This window comes from Poecilia reticulata, linkage group LG2 (genome assembly GCF_000633615.1).
Source record: "Poecilia reticulata strain Guanapo linkage group LG2, Guppy_female_1.0+MT, whole genome shotgun sequence".
NCBI classification, from domain to species: Eukaryota; Metazoa; Chordata; class Actinopteri; order Cyprinodontiformes; family Poeciliidae; genus Poecilia; species Poecilia reticulata.
Window position 1 is genome coordinate 43,885,649 of NC_024332.1, and position 15,825 is coordinate 43,901,473.

The 15,825-nt window shown below is 40.1% G+C and overlaps 1 protein-coding gene across 1 annotated transcript in view; it reads right to left on the reverse strand.

Moving 5' to 3' along the window:
* The window catches only part of lama5 (laminin, alpha 5), a gene marked incomplete at its 3' end in the record, with an annotated part of 95,597 nt that overhangs the window by 64,405 nt on the left and 15,367 nt on the right, over positions 1-15,825 (reverse strand). Inside the window, exons 3-4 of the mRNA XM_017309445.1 lie at positions 3,158-3,275; positions 343-461 (exon numbers count right to left, since the gene is read on the reverse strand). Of these exons, the coding sequence (XP_017164934.1) occupies positions 343-461; positions 3,158-3,275 (237 nt within the window). The remainder of the gene's footprint in view (positions 1-342; positions 462-3,157; positions 3,276-15,825) is intronic.

The following is a 15,825-nucleotide window of genomic DNA, read 5'->3' on the forward strand; positions in this document are numbered from 1 at the left end:
AGGTGGAATGCCGCTGGGGTTGCTAGGTAACAGGTGGAATGTCGCTGGGGTTGCTAGGTAGCGGGTGGAATGTCGCTAGGGTTGCTAGGTAACGAGCTGTTGTTGCTAATTTGTGTTGTTACATTCCAGATATTTTTAACCAGGTCGTCTTCAAGACACCAAAAACATCAAGTTATTGTCAAAAAAAGTTTTTATGAACAGTAGAAACCCAAATAGAAGTACAAAAATGTGCAAAATGTGAATTTTGCCTAGTAGATCCCCTTTAAAATAACAACATTAGCGTAAACTCAACATTTTAAATAACTCTCTGTTACTAAGTATGTCCTGCACATGTTGGATCACCTCTCCGTTTTCCAGCGGGACTATTCGAGAGTACTCCGTGGAGCAGATGACGTCGTTGTCGTTGTTGATCCTCTCGATGGTTCTCTGGCCAAAGCGTTCGATGCAGTCCCTCTTAGACGCTGCAAAACACACATAAAGGCAACAAAGGAAATGTTTGCAAACATTTATGGATTCCCCACCAGGTTTATAGCCTGAAGACAAATAAAAGCAGAGTAATAAAAATATTTTAAATGTCATGACTTCAGTTTGTTCAGAGTAACAAGCAGCTCTGAGTTTTACAGCCTGGAGGCTAACGCTAATTTACCCAACAAGCCGAAGAAACCATGTCATCACTTTTCAGATACAGTTACAAATTCTAGGTTGGAATTAAGTCTAGGCTTTGACTGGGCCATGAATCTGTTTTGATCTAAAACAGGGGTGTTCAAAGTGTTGCTCTGGGGGCCATTTACAGCCTCTGGATGATTCTGTGTGGCCCGTGATCACAGATCTAGAGTGAGACAAATATGACGTGTAAGCATAGATGACTTTTTTTTTTTTAATTTACAGAGAAAATGTTCTTAAAATTACAAAATAAAAGTTTGTGGTACAGCGAAATGTCCAGATATTTGCATTTGCCATAATTTTGTTGTGTTAAAGAACCACAAACAAAAAAAAAAGAAAAAAGAAAGAACAAAATGTACACCTGACACTAGTTCTGCTTATAAAAAATAAATAACAAAAAATAAATCTAACTTTCTTGTTGGATTCAATCAAATTGTTTCTGGCATGTTTTAGTTTATTATTTTTACAAGATACAAAAATGTCACATAAATTTTGTGCATTTAGTAAAAAACAACTAACAAAAAAAGGAAATTATTTGGGATAATTGAATTAAACATAACGTTATTGATCAATGCTGAGCTGTGTGAACTCGGTTTTATACCCCAACACGGGGCTGTGTGACGACGTGAAGCCGTACCACTGTAACCAATACGAGACCAACTGCAGTAACACTTTCCAACCCAAAGAGGGCAGCACTGAGAGGAATTTCACCAAAATAATGCAGAACTAAGCAAATATACACAACATTTCTAAATTCACACAGAAACATAAATATAGAACCATAAATAACCTACTTAGGCAGTTAATAATCAGAAAATAAAGTTGATTTGGGGGTCAGTTTCACTTTAAAGACAAGCTGAACATCTTCCCGACGACACCAAATTGTAGCAGCGGAGGCCCAACAGAACCTCTCATCTGCTCAGATGCCGCCTCCTCCTTTAATCAGCTAAACTCCAAGCTGTGACCTGTTGCCAAACATTCCTGGAATCCCCCTGCAGCAGCTCACCTCCACCAGCAGCCGCCAATCAGTTAGCATGACCCCTGACCTCAGATGTCCTGTTAACTATAGATTAGAGTTGTAGCTACTGCCTTCCCCTGACATGAGTGGGTGTAGTGACAAACCCGACCCTTCAGAGTCACATAAAGATGGTTACAAAGTCGGCCTTCTATCAGCTGAAGAACATTTCAAAGAGAAATTCATCCGTGCGTTTATCTGTAGTCGCATTTGTTTCTGCAACCCCAGTTCTAAAGTCCCTACACTGGCTCCCTGCGGCTCAGAGAATGAACTTTAACATACTGCTGTTAGTTTATACATCAATGAACGGCTGTTGATGCATCAACCTTCCAGACCTCTTGAGTCTTCCGGTTCTGATTCTGGTCTGCTCTGCATCCGCAGAACCAGAACCAAACAGCATCCAGTTTCTACGCACCTCAAAAAAAAACCTTTCAGAAAAACTTTTAAGTCTAGAATAAAAACCCACCAGTTTAAAGTTGATTTGATTCATAATAACTGGAACATAGACCAATCTATTGGATGTGTATTGATGATTTTGATGATGGCATTTGACAAAATATGTTAGTTACTGGTTTTCCCAATTGGTAAGTTTAGAATGTTTTTATGATATAAAGCAATTTGAACTGCCTCGTTGCTGAAATGTGCTACAGACCCGTTGCAGAGCGACATCACACACACAAAGTCCTGCCCTCATCTCCCTGCTAGAGGGCAAAACACTGCTGGCTGATGATGACCAGCTTTAGTTTTAGCTGTCAAGTTTTCAATATAATGCGCTAAATCTTAAAAGTACACCTGATTTATAAAAGAAAAAGAGGACGCAGTTCTTTTATGCTAATTGTCGACACTACAACAACCAGATGACAAGGTCTGAATTTTTTTTATTTCAGTTAAGCTAGCTATGCTAGCTTGACTTTGACAACCTTAACATGTAGGGGCTGCAGGATTCTGTGTGTTGCGTTCAGTTAAAAACAAAAAGAAAAAGAGGTGACCATCACACCAATTCTCTGACAGATTATCAGTAAATCCAGGTGATTGGATTAGCTAATCTACCACAGCGATCACTTATTAATAATCATAAGTAAACATCAAGCCTGAAAACATAAAACTGCTTTGTGTGAAATGTTTGCGTGTTTTTCTGGCGTCGAATCCTGATACATTGGTGGCGTTTTTGTCAGTTGCTATGGCAACGTGTCTATGAGTGGCGTAGCCAAAACAGAGAGCGAGAAGAAAGAAGAAAACGAGTCTCTTTGAGTTTGGTTTTTCTGCGTTATTTTTCCTGCAGTGCGCTGCTCTAAATCAATAACGCCTAAATCTCCAGGTTTCATTTAGTTAAATCGTTGTACTGGGGCAGCAAAGCCACGAATGGCATGTAAAAGAATTGTCTTTATGGCCTCCAGCGCAACGTTTCTGGATGTGAACAATCACATGCAACTTGATTGGTTGATTGATTGATGCTCATCGATTTGGTTTTTTACTCACAGGCGAAGAACTGCCAGGGCTGGTAGGTCTGCCCAGAGTCCGTGGATCTCTCCAGAACCCAGAGGTCCGGACGGGGAGAGTTGGCAAATTTAATCAACACGTAGGCCACATGGAAGAGCTGCAGAGAGAAAAACAAAAAAAAAAAACATTAATAAAGATTAAATATAATGCTGCACAATGATTTCTTCTGGTTTTGCTTTGTTGTCACACTGACATGTTTTCATTTTGGGGCGTTTTCACGCCTGACAGTCCTGTAGACTGTGTGAATGGGGAGCAACATTAGGTGCATTTTCAGTTGCATTTTCCTCTAAATAAGTTAAATTATCATTTCAGAGCAGATTTTTAGTTATTTATCTGATGCGCTAAATATTACCAAGTCATTTTGTGTGGTTTCTAGTGCAGACATCTTTGTACACTTGAAATAAAAACTTTAAAGTAGCTTTTCAGCAAGAAATAGGACCTTGTCATAAATCAACAGCTCCTTAATACTGAAGAAAAGGTGCTAGTTTTACTGACATATTATTTCACTTATAAGTAGACATTTTTCCCGTATTATAAAATAATTTGTATTTTTTCATCAATATTAAGAAATTGACTTAAAGCAAGAACCTGAAAAGTTACTTGTAATTTAGTTTTATCTTATTTCAAGTGTAGTAAGATATTTATACTAGAATATAGACAAAAAATACTTGGTAAGATTTCGTGTTTTTGCAGTGGAAGTAATTTGGAAGGAGAAAAAAGTTTATTTTGCAGCAACGCGACAAGAAAAAATTAGAAGTTGACCTTCTCTTTAGCATCAAATAAAAAATAAAATATCAAAGAACCATGAGGAAATTAAAGCTCAGAAAAAGGACTGGAACAAGAAATGACGGATATGAGATGAGAAGATGGAAGAGAACAACAAAGAAAAGAAAATATGACGGACGACAGGTTAATCAGAAACAGGACCAGCTGCTGGCCTTTAATAAAACCAGCCGACCTCTGCAGCGACCCCAGCGATTGACCTGTAAAACATGGCCTCTCAGAGGACGCGGCACGTCAAGAGCAACTAAATTACCTCTGATCTACTGCGTCCTGGTTCTGCCACGAGTGGCTGTCAAACGGCTGATTCCTGCGTTTCCCAATGAGCTCCAGATGGTCGGCGATCCGTGGCGTCCGCGATAAACTGCCCTCAGCGGTACGAAGGGAAGCAGGCCGAGCTTGAAACACTCGGACTGTTTCCCAGCAGGAAGAGGACGCAGCGCAACACATGACATGCATCACAACTCCAAATCTGCTTCCCTGCATGAAGCTACGCATTTAAAAACCAGGCTGATAACGACGCTTTTCAGTGACAAAACGATGCAACTGTAACCACTCAAGACCTTAATGAGAGTTTGGGAGAAACTGGGTAAACATACCAGAAAATGTCCTTAGAATGCGGCTGAAACGATTAATCCGATTAATCAGGATTAATCGATAAGTGAAATCAACTAATTTAGGGTTAATTGGAGTATAAAGACTCCAAAAAAGGCTATTTGGTGACAAAATATACTAAAAGCAGTCATTAACCTTATGTAGTCGCTACTCGCCGCCCGGCGTACAAGCATGTGACGCATTTATAAGGCTTTGTAATAACACGGACGCATACCGAGTTTTCATTTCAACTCTGTTGGACAGCACGGACTTCAAACTTTATAAAAGTGGTGTTTTTATATTGGCTTTGTGGTTATTTACTTCAAAATAAAGCCAGAAATATGATCGATCATTTCCGCCTTATTTTGTGGGGTCTAAATGTACCACATTTCGAAACAACCAATGAAAATGTGTGGACGGTCTGTTGCTAGGTAGAACGGAGACACGCAGGGGGGGAATTGTATACGGCAAGAGACTAGGGCGCAGCGATGCTGTGGATTTTACTGAGTGTTTCGATGGGTCTTTTAGACTATAAGTGTGTTAGTTAGAGTTCGTGGTGTGTGCAGGGTTGGTAGCAGTTTTGCTAGGTATCGCTACATGGCTTCATAGCGAGCGCTGACGCACTGAGCAGAGAGACTGGGGCGGCCATTTAGACCTCGACTGCAAAGGGAAAAGATTGTGCAACAATATATAAATTCTGCTTTTAAGACAAAAGAAAATCTTGCTTTTAGATTTACTTGGTTCAAATTCTCTAATGAAAAACAATTGTAAGAACCTTTTGCCTTCCAGTTAACAACAGAAGAACAAACAGATCATCCCCACACTGTCAGAAAGGGTCGAACTTTTCACATATTAATGTTAGAAACATTTCCTCCTGCTGCAGATGCATCTTTCACTGCAAACAAGCGTCGAGTACAGAAATGCTGCTGATTAAAACAGGGAGGGAGAAAAATCTGCACATCAAGTGGCCTTTAGTAACGTAGATAGACGGTATGGATATCCCCGATATCAATACTGATACCGATCATTTTTAACTAAGTTTAATATAAAATCAAACTTCTGAGCTGTTGGCGTTTCTGTGGTTTTTCCTGTGAATTATTTTCTTCAGAATTTGGACGAAGTTCATAAAATACATGGTTAGTATTCATTTAGTGTGCATTTTCCCTAAATAAACAAAGTTGTTTTTTTTTAACTAAACAAGAGGTAAAGATTTATATTTAGAGACCAGGAAACAGAGCGCAGCGCTCCTGTGTCCCTGAGGGGGGAAAGATACTGGCCAAGAAAAAAAAAAAAAAAACCTGGACATTCCTTTGAATCCTGGGTTAAAGTTGGACTTCCAGGGCAAATTCCTTGAACCAGAGAATCTCCACCCAAAAAAAACAACACAAAACAACCCTCAGGTGCACAATCATCCACGTTTTGATTTGTGTTTGCTCACATGTAAAAACTGGAGGTGAGATTAAATAATCCAGTTGATGGTGAAATCTATAAAGTGTAGAAACGTTTATTGTTCCTCAAAGGGAAAATTCATGACAGCAGCAACAGATATCGGTTCACACAAAGAGTCCTTAAAGTGTTAAAAATAATACTCTGTTACCCAGGAGGTTGTTGCTAGGTAACCAACAACTTATCTTTATCTGTAAAATTGTGACAGATTTTATAGATAATTTGATTCTCACTGTTTAATCTTAAGATCAAACTGAAAGAAAATCCCCACTGTGACTGTCTCCCAACTCTCAGTGGGAGCCAAGTCAGTTGTCTTGTATGAAAACACACACACACACACACACACACACACACACACACACACACACACACACACACACACACACACCTACACCTCCAGGGGATTCATGGATTAGCAGCGGCCTCCCAGGTCAACCTCCCAAAGTGCTTGCAGAGCCATTAATCAGCCTGCCGTTGCCGCCGCCGCCGCAGCCAGGCGGCCACAGGATGAGGCCCGGGGGCAGAACTCGCCGTAACAGACAGGAACCAAAACGAGAAACTACAAAATACAACACTTTAATCATTCTGTGTTTCATCTTCTTTATGACTCAGAAATGGTCCTCTCCAACCAATTAAAATGCAAGATATATGCAATTATCTGGGCTTTTTCCCAGTATAACTCAGATAATTTAGCCTCCCAGTACTCAACACCAGCTAAGAGAAACCTACATGCATACAAGTAGCAGCAAACGTGTTCTGGGAACAACTGGTAGATAAGATACGCTTTATTTTCTAGTTCTTGGGTGTCTCACCCCTTTCAGATGCCGCCCTGGGCATCTGCCCATATCAAAAACAACCAATGTGTAGCTGTTTTAAAAATGTTTCAAACCAAACATGTCTGAAGATTCTCTGTTTTCCAGGTTTTTATGTTGAGGAACTCTTAAAGGACGCCATTTTGTCTTAAACACATTAAATTGTTCAGATTAATCGCGTTCGTTAGCATTAGCAGTCCTGAAAAACACAACATTTTACCAAGTATTCTTGGTCTAGTTTCTAATGCAAATATCTTCACATGAAATAAGACGAATTTAAAGTTTTCAGTAAAATACAGGCTCTTGTTTAAAGTAAACAATTCCTTGGTATTGATTAAAAAGTGCTAGTCCCCACTACCAATTATTTCACTTATAAAAAGACATTTTTCCAATTTCCCAGGTGGAATTATCTGCCAGTGGAACTAGAACTTTTTAAATCAAGTTTAAGGAATAATTGACTTAGAGCAAGCTAATATTTCTGACTGTAAAGTTTCTTATGAGTTAGTTTTGTCTTATTTAAACGCACCAACTGCTTCGCACCAGAGGAATTATCTGAAGTTTACTATCATTTATGTCTGTACGTCTCAGGAATTCAGGTGTGTGTGCAGTTGTGTGTCTGGCCCCGACCCGGTTTAATGATTGCACACATTCCTGGGTGGTAGCACATTCCCAGCACCTCTGGTAACCATGGAAACAACACAAAATGACAGGAGCAGCACTGGAGCGCCACTGATGCAACCCCTACTCACCTGAATCTAATGAATGCTTAACGCTCTATGTAACTTTTAAAAAGTATAAATTTGTTGACGCTGTCACCATGTCATGACAGTCAAGACAGGTAATCTGTGACCTCAAAAAGAGAGCTCCTCTTCTTTTCCAAGAAACAACCAATCAGAGACAATAAGCTGGTCTTTATGCTGTCATTCACTTCCCTGATAGCAAAGCCTGTCATGAATGCTAAGGCTGGTTAGCATAACCACAGTTTTCCTGGAATGTGAGGTTTTTTTCTCTGCCATTAGCACATTTGATACATGAGGATGATTGACAGCGCTAAGACCCGCCTCCTGGCTCTGATTGGTTGTTTTTGCATTTCTTCAGACAACAATAGCAGCTCATGGAGGAAGTGGAGGAGATCAATCTTTTCACAGATCGTCTGTGTCCTGTTACACTGCCACAACATGGTTGCAGTTTAACAAATATGGGTAAAAACTTTTCTGTAAACGTGACATACTGCAGCTTTAAGGCGCTGGTCGAACTAATTTGACGAAGCGAAAGTGCCTGAACAGCAATGTTGACATTTCTCTATAACTAGTCCGCTTCAACTATTAGTTTCTTGCTTCTGCAGGAGACATAAATACGTCTGAGAAGCGTTTATCAGATGAATAATTATGTATGATTTTTAATTAAATAAAGCTGTAAAATGACAAAAATAAATGAATAAACCCTGATTTTTGGAGAAAAAAAAGAGGTGTGATTGAGATTGAGTGTAATCCACCAAATGGTCTGTGCGAATACAAAACCTCACGACTGTCTGGCTTCTGATATACGATAATATGTTGGAGCCTTTTAAAGACATGCAGAAAAACCGTGATCTTTTCTGAAAACATTTCAAGTTTTTATTTGCATTAGTACCTAAAAATAGGAATAAAAAAAAATATAGCAGATATTTATCAAAATGTGCAAGATCAGCAGCTCCTATCCTGCTTTATTTAGGTGGATTTATGGGGCATAAAAACCTCTTTGGATTCTAAAAGTTGCAGATTCTGGTTCCAAGTGAATTTATTCAAAACGCTCTGAGCTGCGTTTCCATCTGGGATTTGATGACTCACTGTAACTTGCATCATAACTTAATTAAAAGAAAAAAAAAGAAACGTGAGCCTTCTCTGAGGGAATACTCTCCAGAACTCCTGATCCGAACCGACTCCTCCCTGGTGTATAAACAAACCGTTTGGACCACGAAAACAAACCAATAAAAGATTCCCTGGGGGGTTTTTGGCAGACCTCCTGGATCTGGACCAACACCAGAATCTAATCAAGGCTCGTTTGGCCTCCAGGCAAACGCCTCCCTGCTGCGATGACAGAAATAATGTCACTATGTAAACAAAGTTCCTCTATTAAATAATAACCACCAATTAGTGAGTAAAACAGACATGATGTTACCAGATGATTGACCGAAAACAGACACATGGAGCCGACTTGAGTCCAAGACAAACATGTGAGCGACTAGATCCAACCGACCTCCAGAACAGGAAATTCAGGACAAAACTGGAGGCCGTCAACAAGCTAAATGTGTGGATTGGATGAGATCAGTTTAGGAAAAAAGACAACATTGGGCAACCGGTAGATGTTCCCATCTGAAAACCACGACAGAAATATCCCAGTCAGGGATTTCTGATGGTTACATCACAACTGGGGTGCTGTGGTGGCGCAACCTGGGCAAAGCACAACCCATGTATTGAGGCCTTAGTCCTCATGCCGGTGGCCGCAGGTTCGATTCCCAGCCTGGTGACATTTGCCGCATGTCTTCCTCCAGTGGTGCAAAAAATGGGTACCGATCTATGTTTTCGCATCCCCCTGAATAATGTGTAGTTGCGCCACTGTCTTCCTCCTCTCTCATAACCTTCTTTCCTGCCAAACTACTTTCAAATAAAGGCCACTAGAGCCAACAAAACCTTTAAAAAACTGTATTGAATTACACATTTATTTGATAACTGCACCAATACAGCTCATTTAAATCCACCAATAACTTCAGAAGTTTGGTCAAACATGGAAAAACAGCAACTTGAATTTGTTAAGTCAGTAGAACAGCCAATGTAAAATAAACAAAACGAATCTGACAAAAACAATGTAAAAACAAAACTGCATGAAACCTTCTGTCACATGGTTCAGAAAGTGCAAATAGGAAGTCTAAATATATACGCTTATAGATTGAGCACATTGTACTTGAGCTAGACTTTTTTCTCAATATCGGAACGATAGAGATTAATATTGGATTGATTCTTCTCTAGAGATGCTAGCAGTTCTTTGCTAACAGTAAAAACAGCGCTAGTTTACTCCAAAGACACTCTAAAAGTGTCTTTTACAGACACTGAACTGGAAGTGTGTGAGCTTTGTGATGAGATCAAGGCTGGAAAAGAAAAGCTGCAGCTGCATCTGTCAGCTTCTGGAAGAAATTTAAGACACTTTCTCAGGACAATCCAGAGACACCGTCCTGGCGCCTCGCTGTGATTTATGTATGAAGTGAAACCAAACGGGGGATTGAAGTCGATTTGCTGCCATCACGCCTCTGAGCCACCAACAGAGGCAGACATGGAGGTCAAGCAGGTGAGTAGATGTGAAGCGGTGGTGTGAGCCGTGATCTGGCTCTAACCACACAGACTGGCAGGGTGGAGATCCCCGCTAAAAAACGGCTATAACCATCTATTTTAATAACACCAAAAACACCTTTATGTGCATCAATACACACTAGAGATGTACCAATCCGATACTAATATCTGTATCGGTCCCAATATTGAAAGAAATTCTAGAACAGGTATCAGTGACAATGTGCCATTCAGGTCTATTCAGTCGGATTCTGTGCTTTGTGCTCTGAGAGACATTAAGCTTTATTATTTATAATTCCTAATTTCTCTTTCTGAACCAGATGAAAGGCTTACTTCTGTTTATTTTTTTGTTTTCTTTATTAGTTAATCTGCATGTGCTGTTATACTCCTACTTGCACTGAGTGAACAAATTAAAGTTGTGTTGTTTTTCCAAGTTTGTGAAATTATTGGTTCAACCCAGCTTGCCTTTCTGTATCAGATCCGTATCGGCCGATACTAAATCTCAGATATCGGTATCAGAAGTGAAAAAAAATGCATTGATGTATCCCAATACGCACAGCAGAAACCATCTTGGAACTAGCGCAGAAGCTAGCATCTACAGTTAGCCAATCAGCAGCAGGGAAAATTGCTCCTAGCTCTGCTTTCCAAGCTGCATTTTATTTTTTTTAAAATCCACAAACAAGCAAATTTTCTGCAAATATTTTGGAGTGTTCATCTGCAGAAATGAAGGCGGAAGTCCACTGTAGTGCTTAACTGAGTCACTGATGTTTTATTATTATCTTAAAACAGTTTCTCCATTCTCTTCTGACATTTTCACCCATTCATTTTTCACAAACAGCGCAAAAAAAAAAAAAGGTCTTTCTACAAACCTCTGTCTCGGTTCGGTTTAAGTGAACTCTGGTGCGTTTTGAATGCATATGTGAATGCCAAGCGGGCCGGAAACTGCTCCAAAAGCAGGAAGTAGATTACAGCGCAGGGCATTCTGGGTAAATAACAGCAAAACAAACATGGTAGTCGAACGCTAGCGGGAGAAATGCCTCGTGGGTTTTAGTCAAAGACAAAAGAGAAAACCTATAACCGCTAAAATATGACTTTTCCTGAAGAAATGTAAACAGTTTTTTTTTGTCGTTTCCTTCAGTGGTTCTTAGTGCAGCGCCCCCACAGGTGAGGAAGGGAACAGGTTGCTCAAAGGGTTTGATTAATTTGAAACAGAAAATGTAACAAATGTTGTAAATTGAGCCAAATCTATCAAAGTATCAGATGTGAAAACATCCTTAAAAACAGATTCATATGTTTTTTTCCCCACACAAAACCCCCCCAACAATTTAGAGTTGTTTGCTACTTACAAATATCTAAATGAAAGGATTAGGAAGACCAAGCTGTAACTAATGACAGCTTCCACATTTTCTTAAAGCACCCCCTTCATGTTGGACCCGGACTGTTTTCCAGGTGGGATTTGAATCCCCAGAGGCAGCAGATGTACAGACGCAGGCTGCGCCGCTACACCTATACGTCCACAGCACAGCTGGTCCGTACACGCTCAGCCGATGAGCTCAGCGCCTCTAAAACATGCCTTCAAATGTAAAGATGACTGCTTCTGCCTCCCCCTTCAACCCTCATGACAGTCTGTAGTGTTAAAATCTTTGAAGCAATCATGCCATCTTCAGCAAGTTCTGGCAGGAAAAGAGAAGCTGGGTGAAGACATGGCAATGTGCTGTTTGCATTCCAGTAATGTCACAAAGTTGAAAATGCCAACATATCCCTGGAGAAAGAAGAAGAAGAAAAAAACTAGCTTTTCAGGAGAAATATCTTTTCTACAAGGTGAACTTAGCTAAGTGTTGCACCAATCTGGCTTTTTCTGCCTGATACCAATTTCCTAATACAATTAAAAACATAATTTCTGTAATGCAGTTATTGAAAAATGCTCGACGTATTTGAGAAAAATTACCCAGTTCCCGTGGATGTCTAGAAATAATTTGAGACAGAAAACGTGCTGGAACTCAGCTTTCGTTGCTAGGCAACAGGCGGAGTTCCACTGGGGTTGCTAGGTAACGTTACATTCCGGAGGTTTTTGGAATGGCTCATTTGTCAGACACCAAAAAACACTAACTTGTTGCCAAAAAGGTGGTGTTTTTTTTTTTTTTAGAAGCAGTAGAAACCCAAATGGAAGCAAAAAAAAGTGCAAGATGTGGAGTTTAAAAATAATTAAAAAGTCTGATTTAAAAAGCACGTTTGTAATCAACAAATGTGTTGGCTCTTGCCTGCTTAAAAATGAGAATAATAAATTACAAATCTGTCTAAATTCATGCGCTTTAATTTCCTGATGTCATTTTCTACTAATAATCTTTGTGCTTTCCATGATAATATGATTGATATTATAGAAATGGGATTGGGCACCTTCCAGCCCCGATAAGAGCCACACAGCAACAGGAAGGCCAAGGTTAGAAAAGAGAAGCAGATGTTTGTAAGAGGAGGAGAGCAGATAAGACAGACGGCTCCCATCGTGGAAACGGCGATGGACTCGTCTTCCCAGACGCTCCTTATCGGAGCCCAGCAGGACGGAGGTGGAGGGGCTGCAGGTCCGAAGCTCGTTATTCTGGACAGTTCTGGTGATTTCTGCCTGCAGAGTCTGAAAACTGAAAATCATGTTTGGTTCCTGATGCGTTCTGTCTTTCACCAGCTTCTGGGACTTTTCATGAAAAATAAAAACTAAATTACGAGAATAAAGTCTTAAAGTTACAATAATAAATTTGTAATATTACCATTAATATTATGTAATATTGTGATAATATTCCAACTTCTTTCTCACAAAACTACAACTTTACTTACGTACAAACCCTTTTTTTTCGTAGCTTGGTCCTAATAATTTGCCGTAAAACTATACTCTGCCTTTGTTTATAAATTTAACAAAGGTGGAACTCACCAAAAATCTTTTAGCACAACTTGAACATAACAATAGTCTTTTCCAGCATCCAATCAGATCGGCTTCAGAAGCAAAAATTAACGAGAAGCAGGCCAAGAGAAGCTGTTTGCTGATTTGCGCATCAGATTTACGGGGCTACCAGAAACACATAAAGGCTCAGCTTCAGGGCTTCTGTGTGCAAGAAAGAAAAAAACAAAAACATATTTGTTAAAAGTTATGCTATGAATTTATCAAAACTAATGTTTTAAATTCCTTGACCTTTTATGCCATTTGATCTTCAGCGTCTCCATGTTAACATGGTGGGATCAATAGGAGGTGAAATCATTTTATTATTAAAATGTATGTAAAAAAATTATAATAAGAAATCACAGTAATGAGCGTACGTCTTTGCCCTAATGCCTCATGTCCCAATTTGGTAACGTCTGTTCCTCGGGACAGCCTGCTCTCCCTTTCCTCCTCCTTATCGCTCATCCTTCTCCCAAATTCAGAGTAATTATGGAAAATGCCCCAGCTGTCTGTCATAATGAGGCATCAGCGAAGCTCCTCAGAGGAGCCGTGGATCAGAGAGATGGAGGAAGTCCAGGTCATGGCAGAGGAAAACTCCCTTCCTTCTCCTTCTATCCTCCCTTTCTGTCCCTTTCCCTTCGTTCTTCTTCTCTGACCTTAATTTGTAAAAACATTTGGAAAACCTCAGCTTCTTGTTCCGCTACGACCAGGAGTGATCTGTCTCTAAAGCTTGTTAGTTTCCAAAATGCTAACGCTAATAGGGTGATGGAAGCACAGATTATAAAGAAAGTAAAGCCTGGAGGCCCGCCAGGCTTATAATACACAGGGGGAAACCAGGATTTACCAGTTTACTGCAAACGATCATCATCACGACGATCATTTTGGGCAATATCCTGCTGAACAACCAGAAACCAGAAAGAAACGAAGGTTGTTTTTGGAAAATGTTCTGTGCTTTGTGTTTTCATGACCAGGAATATTAACATTTCTGGGAATTCTTCTCAACAGATGCAAACATTGTTTCTAAAGAAGTTGAAGAGTAAGGTCAAATACATTTTCTCCCAGCAGCTTTCAGAAGGTTCTCTGTAGGAAAAACTTTTAGTAAAAATGACTTCATGGCCACTCAGTCATTTAAATATTAGCATTTGTTACGTCTATTCTTCAGGCAGACAGAGACGGCCGGTTCCATGCCAGCTATGTCCAGAATGTGTTTCAGCCTCAGCGAACGCTGAGGCTTCCCAGCTGTTGGTTTCAGTATGAAACGGCTCCTCCAGGCAGCATCAGCTGGGTTTCCTCAGCAGCTCTATTACAGTCTGTCAGGAAAAAACGTCTTTATCTCCATCTGCCTCAACAGCAGACAAACCGAGAGCATGCCGAAGGCCGCAGGGTCACGAGGTCAAGCAAACAGCTGCCAGTGTCCTAATAATAATGGAGATTCACACTGCCTCAGTGATTTTATCACCTGGACATGGCATTTAAAAGGCAGTTCAACATCCAGGTTAACTTTTAAAACCAGCTGTTCAACCTTTAAAATGTTCTACATCTTGATGAAACTTTTTGAGCAGCTTGTTCCCCTCCTTGCCTGTGGGGGCGCTGCAGCAAGAACCACTGAAGGAAACAACACAAAAACCTCTGAAGAAGGCAATGACGGAAACTTCCTTCTTCACAAAATGAAAACAAAAATAGAGCAGCATCAGATTTTAGCGATTCCCCTTTAGTTTTTACTAAAAGACCACAAACATTTCTCCAGCTAGCGCAAGGCTAACACGTTTGTTTTGGTTGCATTTACCCAGAATGCTCTGCGCTGTAGTCCAGTTCTTGCTTTTGGAGCGCTCTCTGGTCTGCTTGGCGTTTGGCAGAGTATCCAAAAATTATACTCATGTAAGAATAAAAAAGTATTTGGTAAGAAGTCGACTCAAGTACTTAGGAACTGATCAAATGATCAATCGTTTAATATTTTAAAATGACATCATCAGTTTCTTTCAATAAAAAACACGAAACTTTCACAGAAACTGCAGGTGTGTGTCTGCAGTTTGGTGAATTTTTGGTTTAAACATGTTCCAGACATTTGACTCAAGTAAGAACAGAAATACTTCATAACAAATTTACTCAAGTAAAAATAAAAAGTACAACGTAGCAGAAATACTTTGTACTTTTACGTGACTCAAGTAAATGTAACCCATCTCTGCAGAAATGCAGCAAGTGTGAAAAGTTTGAATCCTTTCTGTGTAATTCTGGTCCGTAAAATGTGCATAAAGCTTAATGTAAAGGACTGAACGTCCGGCCCTCCTCCTTCCTCTGAAGTCTTCCTCTCCTCCCCCACGTCTTTCATTCCTGAGCTTCTTAGGAAAGAGGAGAAACTCAAACAAGCTGCTGCCGCTGACCCGACTGAAGCCAATATTTACCGTCACATTAAGAAGGGCAAACGTCTCCTTTTGTCCCTCAGAGTTTCCTCTTTGGCCTCCTTACACAGCATTTCATCAGCCGCCTGCCGGCCTTCGTTTCCTCATTAACAACAATCCTAAATTTGATCTAATTTCACATTTAAAACTGAATTTAATGTGAAGCTCAGACCAAGTTTATAGAAACGGTTTGTGAGACGATTTAGTGGATCACTGATCAGATCTGATCCTAAAGCTGATGAGGTGCAGCAGAGATGAGTGACGTTTTGATCCAGTAACATGAAAATATGGACAGACAGGTGGATGGATGGATGGATGGATGGAGAGACAAATGGATGGATGGATGGATGGATGGATGGATGGA